The 18,296-nt window shown below is 41.5% G+C and overlaps 1 protein-coding gene across 2 annotated transcripts in view; it reads left to right on the top strand.

Annotated features, from left to right (window-relative positions):
- CREB5 (cAMP responsive element binding protein 5) overlaps positions 1 to 18,296 on the top strand; it is a gene marked incomplete at its 5' end in the record, with an annotated part of 330,757 nt that overhangs the window by 214,171 nt on the left and 98,290 nt on the right. For both annotated transcript variants that reach the window (XM_079711137.1, XM_079711136.1), the window contains one exon: positions 13,608 to 13,734. In XM_079711137.1, coding sequence (XP_079567263.1) covers positions 13,608 to 13,734 — 127 coding nt within the window. The remainder of the gene's footprint in view (positions 1 to 13,607; positions 13,735 to 18,296) is intronic.

An 18,296-nucleotide genomic window follows, 5' to 3' on the forward strand; every position in this document is an offset into this window, starting at 1 on the left:
CTCACACCAATAATGGAGGCCAAGAAGTCCCATGCTCTTATCCCTGCTAGCTGAAGTCCTAGGAAAGCTGGTGGTACAAATTTCAGTCCAAATCCAAAACCCTGAGAATCAGGAACACTGATGGCGTAAGTCCCAGTCCAGGGGCTGGAGAAGGCTGATGTCTCAGGTCAACCAGTCAGACAGAGGGGTAGGGGGGGCGACTATTCAACCTTTCTCCTGTTTATTCTTTTTAGGTCCTCAGCAGGTTGAATGATGCCTACTTACCTTGGGGAGGGCAATCTGCTTTACTTATTCACCAATTCAAGTGCTAATCTCTTCCAGAAACACCTTCACAGACACACCAAGAAATAATGTTCAACTAGATATTTGCACATCCCACGGCCCAGTCAAGTTGACACCTAAAATTAACCATCCCAGGCACCACGACAGGATCATCCATAGGGCTCAACGTAGGCACTTAGGGAATCTTATCTTTAACAGGTAGGGTCAGATAGCATTTACTCCTCGGTAGTGAAAATGTTTCCTGGCAAGTCACAGACTTGGAGGATTTTTGTCATTCTCAGAATTGTCCAGTTTAGTCCCAGTCCCAAAGGGCCCAGTGGCACCACAAAGAAAAGACAGTAATGGCTTATTTGGTAACCTGCCCTGCCTCTCTCAAAGAATATTATTCTGCTTAATAATAACTGACTAATTCTAGTATACAGAAGAGTGAAACCTTTATTTCATGCTAATTAAAAGGATCATTTTTCATATGCAAGAAGAAACTACCCCCTCACCTACCCCTCAGGACTTCTGGTTCCTGTCCTGCTCGGCTAAATGGTCCCTGCACCCAGGCATCTTTGGAGCCTGCTTCTTGTTCAAGGAAAGGGAATGTCCAAAAAAGGCTAGTGACGAATTACCCATTTGTCCACAGCTTTGAGGAAAACCCACTCACAACTGACGTGCTGCTTCCCTGAAGTAAATAGTTCTGGGCCTCTCCATAAGCCAGGTTACCACTCTTGATCATATCTAATTATATAATTTTAGAGTCAGAATGTCCTTAAAGATTGTTGGCTCAGCCACTTTATTTTATACATGAAGAAACAGAAACTCAGAGGTCTTGAGGACACAGCCCGTGATCACCAGGCAAACCAGTAGCTGAGAAAGTGACACGCTTTCTGGGATATTCAGATTCAAAGCCAAGGGCTCAGTTACTTCACTGTATCTTTTTATGATCTTCAGATTGACACATTCTGTTCTGGTGAGCCACTGATTTCCCAGGGCCTGAGGAGAAACCAAGCTGTCGTCACAGATCAGTGAAGGGATTTCTTGGGGAACAGTGAACTCCTATGAGCAAGCATAATGTGGCACGTGTCCTTTAAATGCACTGACAGTCACTTTCTATTTCTATTTCTAGTAGGGGCTTACTGTCGATAGCTAAAATTGACATTTACTGTGACCATAACTCTACCACAAATTAAAATCAGACCCATGTCCCTCTGGGGAAGATGTTTATTAAGCTGTAGGAAGACATCTGAAATGATACCAAATTACATTTAAACTTGAAACCCCAAATACCACACTTGTTTGGGAGTAGGAATAGGACTGTCTGGGGAATAATATGGGAAACTGAGCAAGTCACTCTCTTTGGCAAAACGCAAGGCCACCAGGGAAGGGAAAAGTGCCTTAGAAGAGATGCTTTGTACATAAACCCCTGTGTGGCTTTTAACTAATCATTTAAGCCTAAACAAAATATCCTTCAGAATGAACTTAAAGGAAAAATAAGCCCTTTAAAACTTCCATGCCTTTAAAGAACAGACACAGATGTTCCAATTGTTTTTATAAATACACTGAGAAGGGGGGTTGAAAGAAATATCACAATAAAACAAGTCTACCAAAACGCAGACCTGCGTTCCAGGGTTTGACCCAGCTAATGCAGACAAAAGCATGCTTGGGACCGAAAGTCTTTATATCACTTTTGCCTTTTAACATGTAGATGTCTGATGTCTGTGGGTGTTTGTGTGTAGTGGGTGTGTTTATGCACATAGTATGGTCACAATCTCAATCTCTGAGCCTAATGATAGAACCAACTCTGTCCAAAGGGAAGCTATAACTCAGTGGCTTCTTTGCTTGTGTGTCCAGCCCATGTGTAGCTTTGAAAATAGCAAAAGCCTCGTTGCAAAGCCCTTTGAGATCCTTGGATGCAAAGTGCAAAGTAAATGCCAAGTATCATTATTATGAACTTTATTGCTACTATTTTATTAAGTGTTTCAGACTAATAGCAATTTAGCTTCATGATAAGTGCTACAAAGTGGGAGAACTTGAAAGGAAGCCTGGGAAAGTTTGCACAAGAAGGACACACGAGTTTCCTAGAAACTCCACCCCTGCCCCAGTCCCCCTTGCTCAAGTCAGTGATAAGTTGACTGTCCCTTCAAGATGGAGTTTCAAGTCATCTGATTTTTAAAATAGAGGCCTGTCATGGGTGTGTCATGGGGGTACTGCTGCCAGGAAGTGAAACACCATGTACAGTGAGGTAACCTCATTAAGTCATTCAACAAACCTTTATAAGGCTCCTGTTGTGTGCTGAGCTCAGTGCCCTGTGATACTCTCCCTCCAGTCTAAGGGAGACACTGGGACCTGCTATGAGAGCACGTAGCAGAGACTAGCCTGGACTGAAGAAATCAGCAGGTTTCTCCAAAAAGATAATATGCCAGGATACACCAGGACTCCCAGTATTGGAAAAGACATTCAGATCCCTCAGAGAGGCTGGATGTTCTGAGTCTTTTCCCCAAACCACTTCACCCTGAAATTTAGGAGAATATAGCTTTAGTCTGTATTTTAAAATGACACTAGCAATGATTTTTATGTTCTGAAATAGATGAATCATTTCTTGAATAGAATATACATTGATCATCCTCCAAGGGCCAAGCACACACAGAATATTATCTCATGTATGATTATCAGATCATCCTCCTGCCACACCTATGAAGTGGTGACGATAGCCCTCTTTTTGCCTATGAGAAAACAGAGAAGTTAAATGATTTGTGCAGAGCGCACACTTGTGGTCCGTGGTGGGGCCAGCAGGCGACTCAAAGCCTGTGCCTTGTCAGCAGCACAAGGCTGCTTTATTCGATTTACTGGTTAATGATGGCAGCCAGCATCCTCTCTATCATTTCTGTCAGCCACTCTGACTGGAATAAGTGAAAATAATAGACCTACTTTAGGACCATGAGAGGGCTTCCAGTTCTTCCACCTCCTCCCTACAAACCCTGCCAGACGGGGACGAATCTATTTTTTAAGAGCCTAATAAGAGGAAATTCCAAAACCTCAGTAAGCCATTTAATTGTTTTACACTATTCATTCTCGGCAAATATTCCGTCTTCTAAGTTAAATCCCATGTGCTGCTGTTTTGTTATTGTTATTACTCTGCTTCAGTTGGGTTTGAAAGTAACTGGTCACCATTCTCTGAATATAGTCATTTGGAAATTTGAAGATTGTATCGTCATCTCCCAGTCTTCTTGTTCCTTTCACTTTTCCATTTAGGTCTTCCCTTCTGGCCTTTTAGTATTTTTCAGTGCTTCTTTGGAGCCTTTTCCAAGTCCTCCATACCTTCCCCTTCTGCCTCCCCCTGCCAACCCCTCACACCCCATCCTATGTATTTTGGTTATTTGGTTACAGCCTTGGTTTAGAATTTGCAGCTGTCTGTTAGGATGTAACCTAGTGAGGAGATTACCAAGCCTTAGGAGTGTCTCTTTCCTTGTCTGTGTTTCCCTGGAGAACAAGTTACCCTTGAGCATTTATTTCAGTTACCTTATCATTAAGAACAGAACTTGAGAAATCAGGCTTTTAGCAGGCTAAGGTTGCAGAGTCTGTGCATGTCATCTCAGCTGCCCAAAGCTGCTCCTACTTCGTTGGCACATCCCCTCTCCTGCCAGTATACCTGTGGAGCTAATCATTCCTATCACCTCCTGCTAAAGAGCTGAAATCATCCTGGGAAGTGGCTGTGTGGGACCTGTCATAAATTTGGTCTCCCGGGAGAGGTATTTGAAAACTGCCTAAGAGACCGTGCCTCTCGATCCAAGAAGAGGTTAGATAAAGACATTAGTGAGGGTGACCTAGTGGGGAGCCTTGCAAAATGCAAGGATGAGTAAAGGTTGCCCAGATGATCCTTTCAAGAGTTCTTCTCTTTTTGCTGGCTGAAGTCTTTTGCAGCTGGGAGCCTCCATCATTCAGCGGCAAAAAAAAAAAAAAAAGCAGTCCATTTGGAACATAGGTATTGGGGGATTGTGCTGGGTGTGGATTCCACCACAAATTACCATTCAAATATGGTAACCGACAAGCTGAGAGTCCAGAAGAAATCAAAACCGAATTGCTGACTTAGAGCTGGGGGAAGGGGATGTCTGTAAGTGTGCAGGGAGCTCTCTGCCTCTACAGAATATCCAGGCAAATGTGTTAGTGAAGGTTTTCATGAATTATTCATTTATGGTGAATGAATGCAAGCAGCAGTCACATGTAAATGACAAGGCTCATAATCAGAGTGCTACTTATTTGTCCTTAGGAAGCAAGGAAGAAGCTTATTAACAACTCACAAACAGGAAGACATTTTACTTAGAGATGTGTTTCTGTGGAGAAGAAATTTGCCCCTAGCCAGCCAAATAGATATATATCATTTATTTGAGCTTGCATTCAAAATCATCTTTTATTCTATGTCTTTTGAACTGCATTTACTTGCCTTTTCCAAGTGTACTTTATAAATAATTGATACAACTGAGAAGTTATTGGCTAACTGAAAAGCCATCTCTTCATGTCTTTAAGTCTGACCCATGGCTAAAGCCAAACTGTTCAGGCATTTAGGGTCTTTTATAAAGGGTCTTTATAAAGAGGCTTTAGCTCTTTACAAGGAGAAAAAATATCAGATTTTGAAATTGAATTTTTTTCGACAATAGTGCATCAGAAACCAATCCAAAAGTGTTTTTGGTTAACTTAAGTGAATCAAGCTGACTGCATGACTAATTCAGATTAATGGTGCAGAAGTCAGTCATTAAAGAAGAAAAAAAAGATTGATTTACTAGTCTCAACAGAATGGCCATAAATTCGCATCTCCCCTTCTATTACTACTCTCTCTGTTTAAAACATTTGAAAGCACTAGTAAACATCTTCTCTGCCTGAGTAGATGCAGCATATATGCTATAAAACCCAGCAAAGGCTCCAGCAGGATGCAGCTCTGTTAGCTGTATGACGTTTTATTACTACCATTGGCCCTCTTGCAGTCAGGCTTTCATTGAAAGAAAAAGAAGTTACATTTCCAAGATATCAGATATTACATCTATAAGATAAAAACAGCAGTAATACAAAACTGATTTTTTAAAAAGAGGCCCAAATTTATTTTTCATGGTAAATTTAATTTCTGACATCCCTGGTGATAATGATTACAGAAGTGTTCTTGTCAATATCGGTAAATCAGTGCAAAGCAGATATGTTTAGTTGACCGTGGTGTGGGTGTCACTGGTACCTCTGAGTTCAGAGCTCTGAACATTATAAAGTGCAGCCTTATCGCAGGGCAGGCATCCAATTTTTAAAACATTATATAGATTAGAGAGAGATGAGTGTTCCTGAATTATTCATAGCCTTTTCTTATGAAATGCCCAAAATATAATTTCAAATGGAAATTAATTTAATTCATGCAAAAATAAATGGGTCTAGAACTCATCTGAGAGCTTGAGTTTAATCTAAGGGGCACTGATAAAAAGTACGGATTACCTTGGAGGTAACCAGTTACGCTTTTCAAGAACAGAATTGGGTTATGTTAGGCTGTTAATGTACATTAGTTTCACTTAACGACTTGTAAATCAAGTTCTCGTTAGTTAGGAGAATTTATTGAACACTGTTCTTGCCATGTTCATTGCTAGTCGAAGAGATCCTTGAAAACTGTGCTTTCTTAATTCAAGAAGTAATTATTAAACACCTATTAGGGGCTTCTCTGTTGGCTCAGTGGTTAAGAATCTGCCTGCCGATGCAGGGGACACGGGTTCGAGCCCTGGTCCAGGAAGATCCCACGTATCATGGAGCAACTAAGCCTGTGCGCCACAACTACTGAGCCTGCACTCTAGAGCCCATGAGACACAACTGCTGAGCTCACGTGCCACAGCTACTGAAGCCCGCGTGCCTAGAGCCTGTGCTCCGCAACAAGAGAAGCCACCACAATGAAAAGCCCTCACACCGCAACGAGAAGCCCGCGCACCGCAATGAAGAGTAGCCCCTGCTCACCGCAACCAGAGAAAAGTCTGCGTGCAGAAACGAAGACCTACTGCAGCCAACAAAATAAATAAAATAAAAATAATAAAATAAATAAATTTATTAAAAAACCCCAGCACCTATTAGGTATCATGTGCTTTCTTAAGTTTCAGAAGTATCTGCCTTGGTGAACAAAGCAGACACAATCTCGGACTTATGAAGTGTATTGTCTAGTTGGGAGCAAGGCATTTTTAAAAATCACTCACAATTATTAATGAATTATAATTGGGAAGCAAAGATGGTAAACTCCAAGAAGCCATGAAACATATCTATTTTGCTTATCATCCTATTGTCACCAGTTGAACATTTGTAAATGAATTATTATGCAAGTGACCTAATTTGCCGAATAGGTTTTCCCCTCTGAAATAAAAGTGTATAGAGCCCAACACGTATTAGGTGCTTCATTGGTTTTTTGATGATTGATTGAATAAATGGTGATAAGTACTACTAGGGAAAAGTACAGGGTGCCTGAGAGCATGCCAAAAAGGGCCCCATCCTGGTGTGATTGCCCAGAGAAGGTTGTAGGATTACTTACGTCAAGGGTCTGTGGCAGGAAGGAAGATGGCGCTTTCATAAAGCTGGAAGAAAGTCATTATGGCAGGTGTGTGTAGCCCAGGGCCGTGAGCTGGGAAGGCAGTGAGGGGCCAGATGGGTCAGGGCCGTGGAGCCATGTTGAGTTCTATCACAAGGATATGGGCTTACTGGTATTGCTGATGAGCTAAAGCATTTGCCATTTTGCATTGGCTATTTTACTAGCCTTTCGGGACCAGATAGGGGCTAGGGGCTGGGTAGAGGATAGGATGCAGATACTAAGGCAAAATTCTCTTCCTGGACACCCAGAGGTCTATGTCACCAAAGGAAAACTGGGATGAGGGGTGGACAGTTCTTTCAAGGAGATTCCCGACCTTTATCAGAGGTCCTCCCTTGAGCCTGAGGAAGCTTTGAAAGGGAAAAATACATATTTCAATTGAATTCTGCTGATATTTTTGTGCCTTTTCTCAAGCTATTTCTACTTCATAGTAGAATTTCTACTTTCAAATTCCTCATTTGTTAAAAGAGGAAATACAGTATTTGCCATTCAACTTCAGGAGCTTGGCCATGAGACCTGGTACAGAGCATGAGCTCATTCTAAAAGATACAAGTAATATGATGTCTTTTAGAATGTGGGCCAGATAGCTTTCTTGTTTTCCCAGTTATTGCTTCAGTTGGATTTTTGTCATTGTTTTCAGGAAAAACAAGAGACTGAGGACTGATCTCTGGGGAACTAGTTTGGTTCCATTTTGAGGAAATATTTTCAAGGATCCTTTCTGAGAAATACTGTGAAGTCATTTTGCAATTCTGTAAAATTGTTGGTGGGAGGAATCCATTTGCCTCCATAGAAAGTTTTGGGATTCTAAAGTTGATGGGTTTTAAAAGAAATATATATGCTAGGAGTTTTGGATTCTTTTATATTTGTTAGATTGTAGTTCTTCAATTAAAGCTAAGGGTTGATGTTCTTTAAGATCCCAGCCTTACTCAGCGCTTTCACTGCCATGGGCCTGGCTTCAATCCCTGGTCGGGGAACTAAGATCCCACAAAAAGAAAAAAAAAAAAAGATCCCAGCCTTAAGCCACAGTTTCTTTTTTTCTTTTTTTTTTTTTTTGCGGTACGCGGGCCTCTCACTGTTGTGGCCTCTCCCGTTGCGGAGCACAGGCTCCAGACGCGCAGGCTCAGCGGCCACGGCTCACAGGCCCAGCCGCTCTGCGGCATGTGGGATCTTCCCCAGACCGGGGCACGAACCCGTGTCCCCTGCATCGGCAGGCGGACTCTCAACCACCGCGCCACCAGGGAAGCCCCACAGTTTCTTGATTGAAGTATAGTAATTAATCTGATGTTTGGTCAATGTTTCAGAATAATAATAACAAAAACAATCACAACTAATTTTATTAAGCATGTTCAATATATTTAATATGTGATAACTCCTAATGCCCTGAGGTAAATCTCTCTATCACCTCATTTTACTCTGGAGGAAGCGGAGGCACAGAGACCAAGTAACTCTGCCCGAGGTTTCACAGCTAATCAGTGGCAGAGCTGAGATTCCAATTTGGCAGACCAGCTCCTGAGCCCACGTTCTTCACTACCCGACTTTACAATGTAGTTAGTACTACAGGGAAGAAATTAACTATGCTGTCTTTCCATTTCACATTCTGCTTGATTATCCTGGCGATTTGCTTTCTTTACAAAAATAGGAATTTAAAAATCCCACTTAGGAGAAGAAAGAGTAAATAAGCATTTCTCATTACAAACTGCCTCCTCTTAAGACTTAAGAGTTTTGTATTCACCTCTTCAACTCTTCAGTCTCCCCATCCCAGACAGAGACTAGTTTGCTAAATTAGGCCACAACACTTCGTTTAAGAAGGTCCAAAGGAAGCACATCTTTCTTCTCATAAGCAAATACAAAGATAGCAGTCAACAAGGTTTCTCTAGTCTGTGTGTGAGATCATGTTACATTTAAATGAGACTGAAGTGTGGGCCCCGTAGAATGGATTGGGTCCGTTTTTAAGCAATTTCTCTTACTTTTTGGGGACACCTTCTATTTGGAATTTAAGAACTAGGTGCTGTACCAGCACAATGTCACTTAAGAGAGACACACTGACCCCCTCCTATGTGCCAGGTGCCAGGTTAAGGGCTGTGGACGCACCAGTGAGCAGTAAAGAATACCCTTGTTGGGCTTCCCTGGTGGCGCAGTGGTTGAGAGTCCGACTGCCAATGCAGGGGACGCGGGTTCGTGCCCCGGTCCGGGAAGATCCCACATGCCGCGGAGCTGCTGGGCCCGTGAGCCATGGCCGCTGAGCCTGCGCGTCTGGAGCCTGTGCTCCGCAACGGGAGAGGCCACAACAGTGAGAGGCCCGCGTACCGCAAAAAAAAAAAAAAAAAAAGAATACCCTTGTCATAATGAAACATATAGTCTCACTAGGTTAAGAACATCTCATTTTCAGTTCGAGCCCTAGAATCTGAATTTGAGAGTTTCAAGGGCCTGTAGCCTGATCCATTCACTAAACAGATGATGAGATGGAGAGCCTAAAAGCTAAGGAAGTTTCTTCTCCAGAGTCAGAAACTCTAGCAATGGCATCTGGATCCCCTGCTGCTTGCCCACTCTTCCTGCCATTTTCTTGCTTTTCAAGCTTTTTTTCAGTCTGTCCCCTGCCCCCCCAACACCAAGTTCTTTTGTTGTTATTTTTTTATCTGCTCAAGATTTCTTAGATGGCTGTGGTCTGATTTTGATGCTAATATTGATCTTCCAATTTTCCAACCTAATTTTTTTTTCATCATTCGCCTCTTCCCTTTGTCCACATACCTGGCCTATCTGCCTGTCTTTAGAGTTTAATAAGCAATCCCAGGAGGTCACGGATCTGGTGAAGACCTGGGAAAGAAGAGCAGTCTGCCATGATCCTCCTGAGATCTTGCAAACAAAAGCACTGGCTCTTGGCTCCTTAAAGATAGTTGGGCTTGCCCAAGGGCAAGGAAGACCAGCAGGCATCTTTACTGACACCCCTAGATTGGATAACATCCTTTGGAGGGAAAAACAAGGACATGAAATCTCTCGCTGTGGTACCTATCATTCTGTTAAGGGCGGTGAAAACACAGTCTGTCATCCCTGACATCGTAATTGAAAGAAAAGCTTACATAGATTTCAGCTGTAAGCAGTATGTTTATACAAGTGTATAAAGAGGAATAATCTGTCAAGTTGGAAAACCCTTAATGCTATGGGACTCAGTTTCATAATTGAACAATCCAATATGAGCTCACACATCTTACCTTGTTCCGTGCCTCAATAATTTTTAGTAGAAATACTTTACCTAGAGGCATATGGTTATTAAAAAGGAGGCTCGGCTCGCTCAAAGTCTGGAATTAACTCATGGCAACAAGCCTGCACTAGAGAGAGACTGTTGGGTCTTTGTTTTCACAACTTTACTGCAATTTGCCATCTTATTTTCAGAGCCTAGCTGATGTGTTGTTTGGGAAGTTTGTTTTTTTTTTAAAGGAAGAAAACATAATTTCACATGGATCAGTGACTTCTCATGTAGGCAGTATTGCAGAATTTTACGACTTCATTGGTAAGTCCAGGGAGCAGTGTGAATATCAAAGGAAATGGACCGTGGATTTATTTTAGTATAAAAAAATCAATAATAACTTAGTTATGGGAGCCATCAAGTTGGGATGGGGGCAGCCCTATATTGCAAGTTGAGAATAAGTCCTACTTCTTTTCATGACCCGTATGACCTTGGGCAAATTTAAATGTCTCTGAATTCAGCTTCCTCCTAAGTAAAATGGGAGTAATAGGACCTACCTACCACATTGCATTGTTTCAAGTCACATGAAGGTGAACATATTTAGAAAAATATGAAGCAATGTATAAGTGCAATATAAAAAATTTTATGCAATGTATTAAATAATTATTATTTCTACATGCACAAAGGGAATTAGACAATTAATGCAAGTATTCCAATACCATTCTTGCTTCAATGGTCTGAATATTCTGGACAAATGATTATTTCTCAGGCCAAGCTACATAATAACCCCATTCTAGTCCTTTGTATATCTAGTGATGGGTAGCCATAGATTTTTGTTTTTGCAGTTTTTGTAGTTTTAAAAACCTAAGCAAAAGCCTAGAAAACTCCACTGGTTTTGCAAGTGGAGTTGGGGAAATTATTTACAGAATCTGGGTAAAACAATAATTCAAAATTATTCAGAATTCAAACATACAGCATGCTGTAATAACCATTTTCCCCTCCAAGTATACGTTGCTAATTGGCCTGATTGGTATCATTAATAATTATTATTATAATCCCAAGGGAACCCAGTACCCTGAAGGATTTTCTTAATTAGTGAGGGAATACTTGATATTTTAAAATTTAGGAGACCTATGCATGGTGTGGAAATAACTGACCTAATAAGAACATTGAATTAAATGAAACATAATATTCCCCAATTATTCTGTACAACTGGGAGTTTTCCACAGTTTGGGGAAGAACGAAAACTTGTTTTAAATTTAATTACTTTTGCGTCTTCATTTACATCACCATTAAGTTGTTTAATTGATTTCTTTTTTAAAAAATAGCCCATCAATAAAAACTGATAACCAAGGTTATCATTAATATGTTGGGAACAAAATGTAAATGATGATAATGTGTTGCCCTTGTTTATGAGGATGATACCGCACATCAACATAATCAAATATTTTTAGTTGTCTTTCCTATAACAGTATCTATATGCATGCATGTATGTATAGATGTCTGTCTCTGTCTATCTATGTGGATATCTTTAGATGAATGGATGGATGGATAATTAACTATCTGTAGGGTCTCATTATGAAAGTGGGGAGTTCAGATTATTAATCTTGTACTTAGAGGAACTGACCATTATTAAATATTCTGTACTTTGATATATAGCTATTTTCTTTTCAGCAAAGGTCCCAAACAAAACATTAAGACTAGAGAATACAAAGCAAATGTCTGATGACTGAACAGCATTTTATACCTCTCTGACTGAGCTCTTCACCTCTGAATGACATAGACTTTAAGATCCAGTGACATTACAACTACAGAATTTTGGAGCAGTTGAAACCAGCGATTTCCTAGAATTGTAAAAGCTGAAGGGCCTTCAAAAACTTTACTAATCCTTACTGTTCATCCATACTCCAGAGGTCCCAAGGGTACATGCCAAGAAATACCCATAGTACTTCATTTGCTTTTCTGAAAACACTCATTTCATTGTTACAAGCTTCTTATATTAGCCTATCTATGTAACCACTCACACACATTCTATTAATAGAACTGGTTGTAATTTGTGTACATCTCCATAAACTCTGTGTAAAGGTTTTATATTTTTTTAATATTTTCATATATACAACTTCCTAAACATATAAATCTAGGACTCATCCTTCTATGATGTGTGTGACTCTGATAGCAAGCTATGTTTCCAAGGGACCTTTCAGGCGAAAAGAACAGAAAACTTAATCTTCTTTGGAATCGTAACAGCAATGTGAAGGAAGAATATCTTGGCATTCTTTTCCCCAGTTTAGGCTCCATGAGTCACCCATGGGAGGCAAATGAGCTCCAAAGAAGAGGCTCTTCATGCTACCCTTCCCTGAAACACAGGAAGGCGTTGGCCTGCAGAGAACATCTCTCTGCAATCCTTACCCAGCGCTTAGCATGAGGGATTTTTTTTTTTTTTTTTTTTTTTTTTTTTTTAGAAAATACATTAATTTGGGAAGCACAAGTTTCTGTCACGGCATTCAGGATAAGATGGTTTAACATGGAAGATTTACAGGTCCTGAAGGGTGTTTGTTTATTTGTTTGTTTAGTTTTATTTGTTTGTTGTTAAGTCTTTACTTCAATGGTTTGACATTTATACAGCTCCCCAGAGCAAGAGCATCAGGAGATTGAGAATCTAGCCAAGGAGGTCACTTGTTTGCCATTTTTAATAAACACAAATGATTCCCTTTTTCCCTCAGTCCCATATTCCCTGGCTCATTAAATCAATTTAAGACCCTTAAATTTTTTTCTGGCAAATTGAAGCAAAAGAACTGTGTACTCCCCCAAGGAATGCTTACCCAAGTCCTGCAGGTCAGGCCGAAATCAGTTTCTGTCAAGCAGCCTAACACCTCGAGCTATTATGAAATGAGGAATTGGTAATTGGGGGCTGGGCTCCAGACTCCCCTTGAGAAAGGCTCGTTGCATTGCTGTGAACCATAATCTAGCTACTTTGGTTTGTGACCTGGCTTTGTTGGGGGTTTTTTTCCACTCAAAGTAGAGAATTGTGAAAAAGTCAAAATGGATTTCTATTGGGAAATTATGAATGAAGTTGGCTCTACAAATCCAGATAGTGAAAGTATATTCAGAGCAAAGCCAGGCAGGCTTCCAGGCAGAGGTGTGAGAGAGTGTGGATAAAACAAATGTACACAGATCTCAGGCTCTAAGGTCCTCCAGAGGGCAGAGGCTTCAGAGTAAACACACTGGATTTCACCGCCAGGTCCCTTTCCTGAGAAGCAAGGGTTGTAGGAGATTTACCGGCTTGTTGTCTATTGAATATCAGTTAGATAACAGAGGTCAGGAAATGAACTGGAATTTGATGTATTAACTAGGAAGTGGCAAAGGAAGCCAGGCTTGTATTTCATTTGTTATTATTTCCCTAATATCCTTAATTATGTGGCTCCCATCAGGGGATCTGATCTGCTGCTCATGTAATGGTGTTGTCCCCGCTGGCTCTGGACATGGGAAACAGGCAGTGAATCCCCTGATCAGGGCATTGAGAATAATGTTTGCTGTTTTTTCTTTTTTTTTTGTTCCCAGGCCTGTCCCAGGCTCTCTATCTTCTCTGCTCCACCTTCACAACAGACAGAGACAGCCCATGCCAGCCTCCATGCCAGGGACCCTGCCCAACCCTACAATGCCGGGCTCTTCTGCCGTCTTGATGCCAGTAAGTGCCTCTGACTTCTGCCGAGGTTGCCCCATTTGAAAGAGTTCAGGAAGAGCTGAGATCTAAGCCGACAGGGAAGAAAGTGGCTTCTTCTGGATGGAGAGTTGAGCTGGGTGCCAGTTTGCTTTGAGTGCCTCGCTGTGCATCCGTAGGCATCTTGCTGGCTTCTCCATCCTACAGTGCTTCCCTAATGAGGCATGGTTCCATCTTCCTGCTGGTGACAAGTGAGCTTGTCATACCCAGGGAATGGAATTTGTCCAGGGACACGGGATTTTATGACTGCTCCAAAGCCTATAGCTTGGGCTACATACAGAGTGTCATTAAATTGTCCATGAGTGGTCTAGCCAGGACTCAGAGTGGTAATTAGAATAATAACAATAATAACGATGGTACATAATAACTGCTAACACGTATCCGTGTGTATCATGTTCTGTTAATCACGTTAGCAGTGTTTATTGAGGGCTTACCATGTGCCAGTCACTCTCTAAGCACTTCATCAACGTGTGAAACAACCCTCTCAGGTAGGTACTAATACTATCCCATTTTTTTGAATGGAGAAAGTAAGGTAAGTAGCTTGCTTGGCTGAGCAGCAGAGTAGCTGAGTTTTGAACCCAGGAATTCTCTCTCAACCACTACATGATCCGTACATTCTCTCCTTTCCCTCTCACAACAAACCTCTGAGGTATGCACTGTCATTACCCTCATTTTGCAGATGAGGAGACTGAGGCACAGGAGGCTAAGGAGCTTGGTTAAGTGACTAAGTCACTAAGAGCTAGTGAGTGACAGAATCAGGATTTAAATCCAGGTGGTCTGGCTCCTGAGTCTACACACGTGCATGATATTATACTGCCCCTTCTGAAAACAACAGATTCATGTAGAACGCAGATACAGACTGTTTCAGAGCAAACCTTGCTCTCCTGCCACGGGATCCCCACCCTGTACATCGTCATCCTCCCTGGCATTGTGCTTCGGTGCACATGGCTGGCGTTACGATTTACAGGGCCATAAGGGTTCTGAAAAGCCTTAGAGGTGATATGACAATTCAATTAAAACCCTCCCACAATAATATCAGGAATGTTTTGCAGAGCATTTTTAGCATTCTAAGGAACTGTCTACATTTGCTGTTTCATTTTGTTCTCACAGCAGTCCTGTGGGAATATGATCGCAGTCATTATTGATATACTTATTTTACCAATGAAAAGCTGAAGAGTCAGACATTGAAGGGATTTGTCTAATGTCACACAGCTTGTAAGGGAAGAGTCGTGACTAGGACGCACACTCACCTCATGCTGAACAGCCCAGATCATCCCAGGATGAGCAATTTGCTCATTTATCCAAGTGGAAGCAGGGGGGTGGAGAAAGCCTTGGTGGCCCAATTGTAGAGACGTGGACCTGCCCACTGTAAGTATCAGGTAGTTCAGGCTAGAAAGATTCTTTGCAAAATTGGGTCAGAAGGACATGTGAGCTGACTGACTTTACCTGCACCACTCACCTTAAACATCTTTAGGTAAAGGAAAACAGCACCACCAATGCTGTGATCCTGGGTTTCATTCAACCCCACTAATTGCATGGCGACTTCTACCACAAGCCATCTTCATCCAGGCTTTAAATCCTTCTTGTCCAAAATAGTTTCCTTTCAGGAATTCTATGCATTGTCCAGAGAAATATCACTACAATGATCTTTTTTCCCCATTTGACTAAACTGTGTTCCATTCCCAGGGGCAAAGGTGGGACATTTAGGCTGAAAAGACCCAGAGAAAAGCGTGCCTGGCACTGGTTTCTACCACATCACTTCATTGTACAACTTGAAATAATAGAGGAGTTGAACAGAAAAAGAGTCTTTGGGACTTACCTGGTGGTCCAGTGGTTAAGATATCGCCTTCCAACGCAGGGGGTGCGAGTTCGATCTCTGGTCGGGGAGCTAAGACCCCACATGCCTCATGGCCAAAAAACCAAAACATAAAACAGGAGCAGTGGGCTTCCCTGGTGGCGCAGTGGTTGAGAGTCCGCCTGCCGATGCAGGGGACACGGGTTCGTGCCCCGGTCTGGGAAGATCCCACATGCCGCGGAGCAGCTGGGCCCGTGAGCCATGGCCGCTGAGCCTGTGCGTCCGGAGCCTGTGCTCCGCAATGGGAGAGGCCACAACAGTGAGAGGCCTGCGTACCGCAAAAAAAATAAATAAATAAAATAAAATAAAATAAAATAAAAAAACAGGAGCAGTATTGTAACAAATTCAATAAAGACTTTTAAAAAAAGTGGTCCACGTCAAAAAAAAGAAAAAGAGTCTTTAAAGTTTTAACAGAGAAGTCAATACACTTGAAATTTTTAAAAAATGTTTCTGCTTCAGAATAGAAGCAAAGGGTCAGGTGCATGGTAAAGAGCCAGTGTAGATAAAGAGAGTCAGGAGTTCCCAAACCCATGTCAGCAATGTGTACAGCTGTCATGAAAATAGTGTCAGTCTAGAGCAGTGATTCTCAACTGTGGACAGTTTTGTACCTGAGGGGTTATTTGGCAATATCTGAAGACACTGTTGGTTGTCACAACTTTGGGAAAGTGCTACTGGCACCTAGTGGGTAGAGGCCAGGGATGCTGTTAAACATTCTACAATGCACAGGATAGTTATGATGACAAAGAATTATTTGGCCCCAAATGTCCGTAGTGCCAAGGTTGGGAAATCGTGATTCAGTGTGACACTAATGTAGCTAAAGAAAATTAACACAAGGTATCTAAAAGCATATGCCAAGAGTTCTAGGCCCTAGAAATCTGGGCCTTTTCTTCCTTATTATCAAGTTGCCAGCCCTTGCACTGTAATTTTGGCTTGTCAAGTGTGGTCTTTCTGTAGAGTTCTTGCCCTGAGAAATCATGCTTCCTGTGGCATAAAAGATTAGTTTATGTCTGTAGGTGAAGGTGAGATTCTTAACTGATCTGTAGCGCACGCTGTCAGGCTACATATTTCACAAAGCTCTAGGTCAGAAACAAATGATGAATTCGTTCATTCATTCATTTATTTCGTAAAATTTTGTTGAGCACCTGCTATGGAGCAAGCTCTGTGCTAGATGCTGGCATGTGGTGAAGAAAAAGGCAGGCGTTGGCTTCTAGCACTTCACTGGGTTGTGATTTCTGATCTTGAAAGTCAAATGCTGAAATAATTTGGGAATACGAACACCCTTTTGTAATTACAAAAGCCCAGTGAACTGCAGACATTTTAGCTCCTGTTTTCCAGTTTGTTTCAAGGGAAAAGAAGAAGCTCAAAAAAAGGTGATATCCTTTACCTGGATGTTTTACCTACAGTGCTCAATGTCACTTAGTATTTAGCAAAGCCACTCCCATCTTCTGACCTCTTAATTCTAGTCCACTCATTAAAGCCACACTCATGGGCAGAGCGTTATTAGCACAAAGCACCAAATGGTTGTTTTAAAGAGGCTCTTGCTAACCCCCTATAATTACTTAGGTGGAAAAATGCAATTTTTTAAGATAGGAAAATCAGCCTGTTTTCAGTATTCTGTTTGATTTGTCAGTCATAAGATAGAAATGGTCCTAGACTGTAATTTTTCTGAAAAGTGGGAAGCGTGGCTGACTCTGGATCAAGAGGCAGCAAGCAGGCTACACTCACTTCTTTGTAGAACATGATGGCTACAAAGCATGATGGAAAACCCTGGATAATCATGTGTCCTTCTGAACCATCCTCCTTTAGGAAACTGAAAGCAAAAGCTCCTTTGGACTTGATTTCCCTCTAGGAGAAGGTCACTAATTGGAATAAAGTGTTGAATCCTATTCCGACTCTCCTAGCCCCTAGCCTCTGGAAGTGGGAGTTATAAAGTAATAAGCATTTTTTAGCGAAATCTCCGTGACTTAACAATGAGAGTATACAAATGTACTTTATGACACTGAACTGTACACTTAAAAAGAGTTAAAATGGTAAATTTTATATTATGTATATTTTACCATGATTTTAAAAAATAATTTAAAAAATTAGACTACCCAGGCTGCCTGGAGATTTAGAGGAATATGAGAGTGAATACAATTGGCCCTCCGTACCTGTGGGTTCCACATCTGTAGATTCAACCAACCATGGATTGAAAAAAAATATATATATATATATAGATATATATATATATAGATATATATTTATTTTTATTTTTTAATTTTTTTTTTTTGCGGTACACGGGCCTCTCACCGCTGTGGCCTCTCCCGTTGCGGAGCACAGGCTCCGGATGCGCAGGCTCAGTGGCCATGGCTCACGGGCCCAGCCGCTCCACGGCTTGTGGGATCTTCCTGGACCGGGGCACGAACCCGTTTCCCCTGCATTGGCAGGCGGACTCTCAACCACTGCGCCACCAGGGAAGCCCGAAAATATATTTTTTAATACCAGAAAGTTCCAGAAGACATCACTTGAATTTGCCAAGTGCTGGCAACTATTTACATAGTATTTACATTGTATTAGGTATTATAGTAATCTGGAGATGATTTAAAGCATAAGGGAGAATGTGTGTAAGTTTTATGCAGTTACTATGCCATTTTATATATAAGGGACTTGAGCATCCTTGGATTTTGGTATCAGA

This window comes from Hyperoodon ampullatus (genome assembly GCF_949752795.1).
Source record: "Hyperoodon ampullatus genome assembly, chromosome: 9".
NCBI lineage: Eukaryota > Metazoa > Chordata > Mammalia > Artiodactyla > Ziphiidae > Hyperoodon > Hyperoodon ampullatus.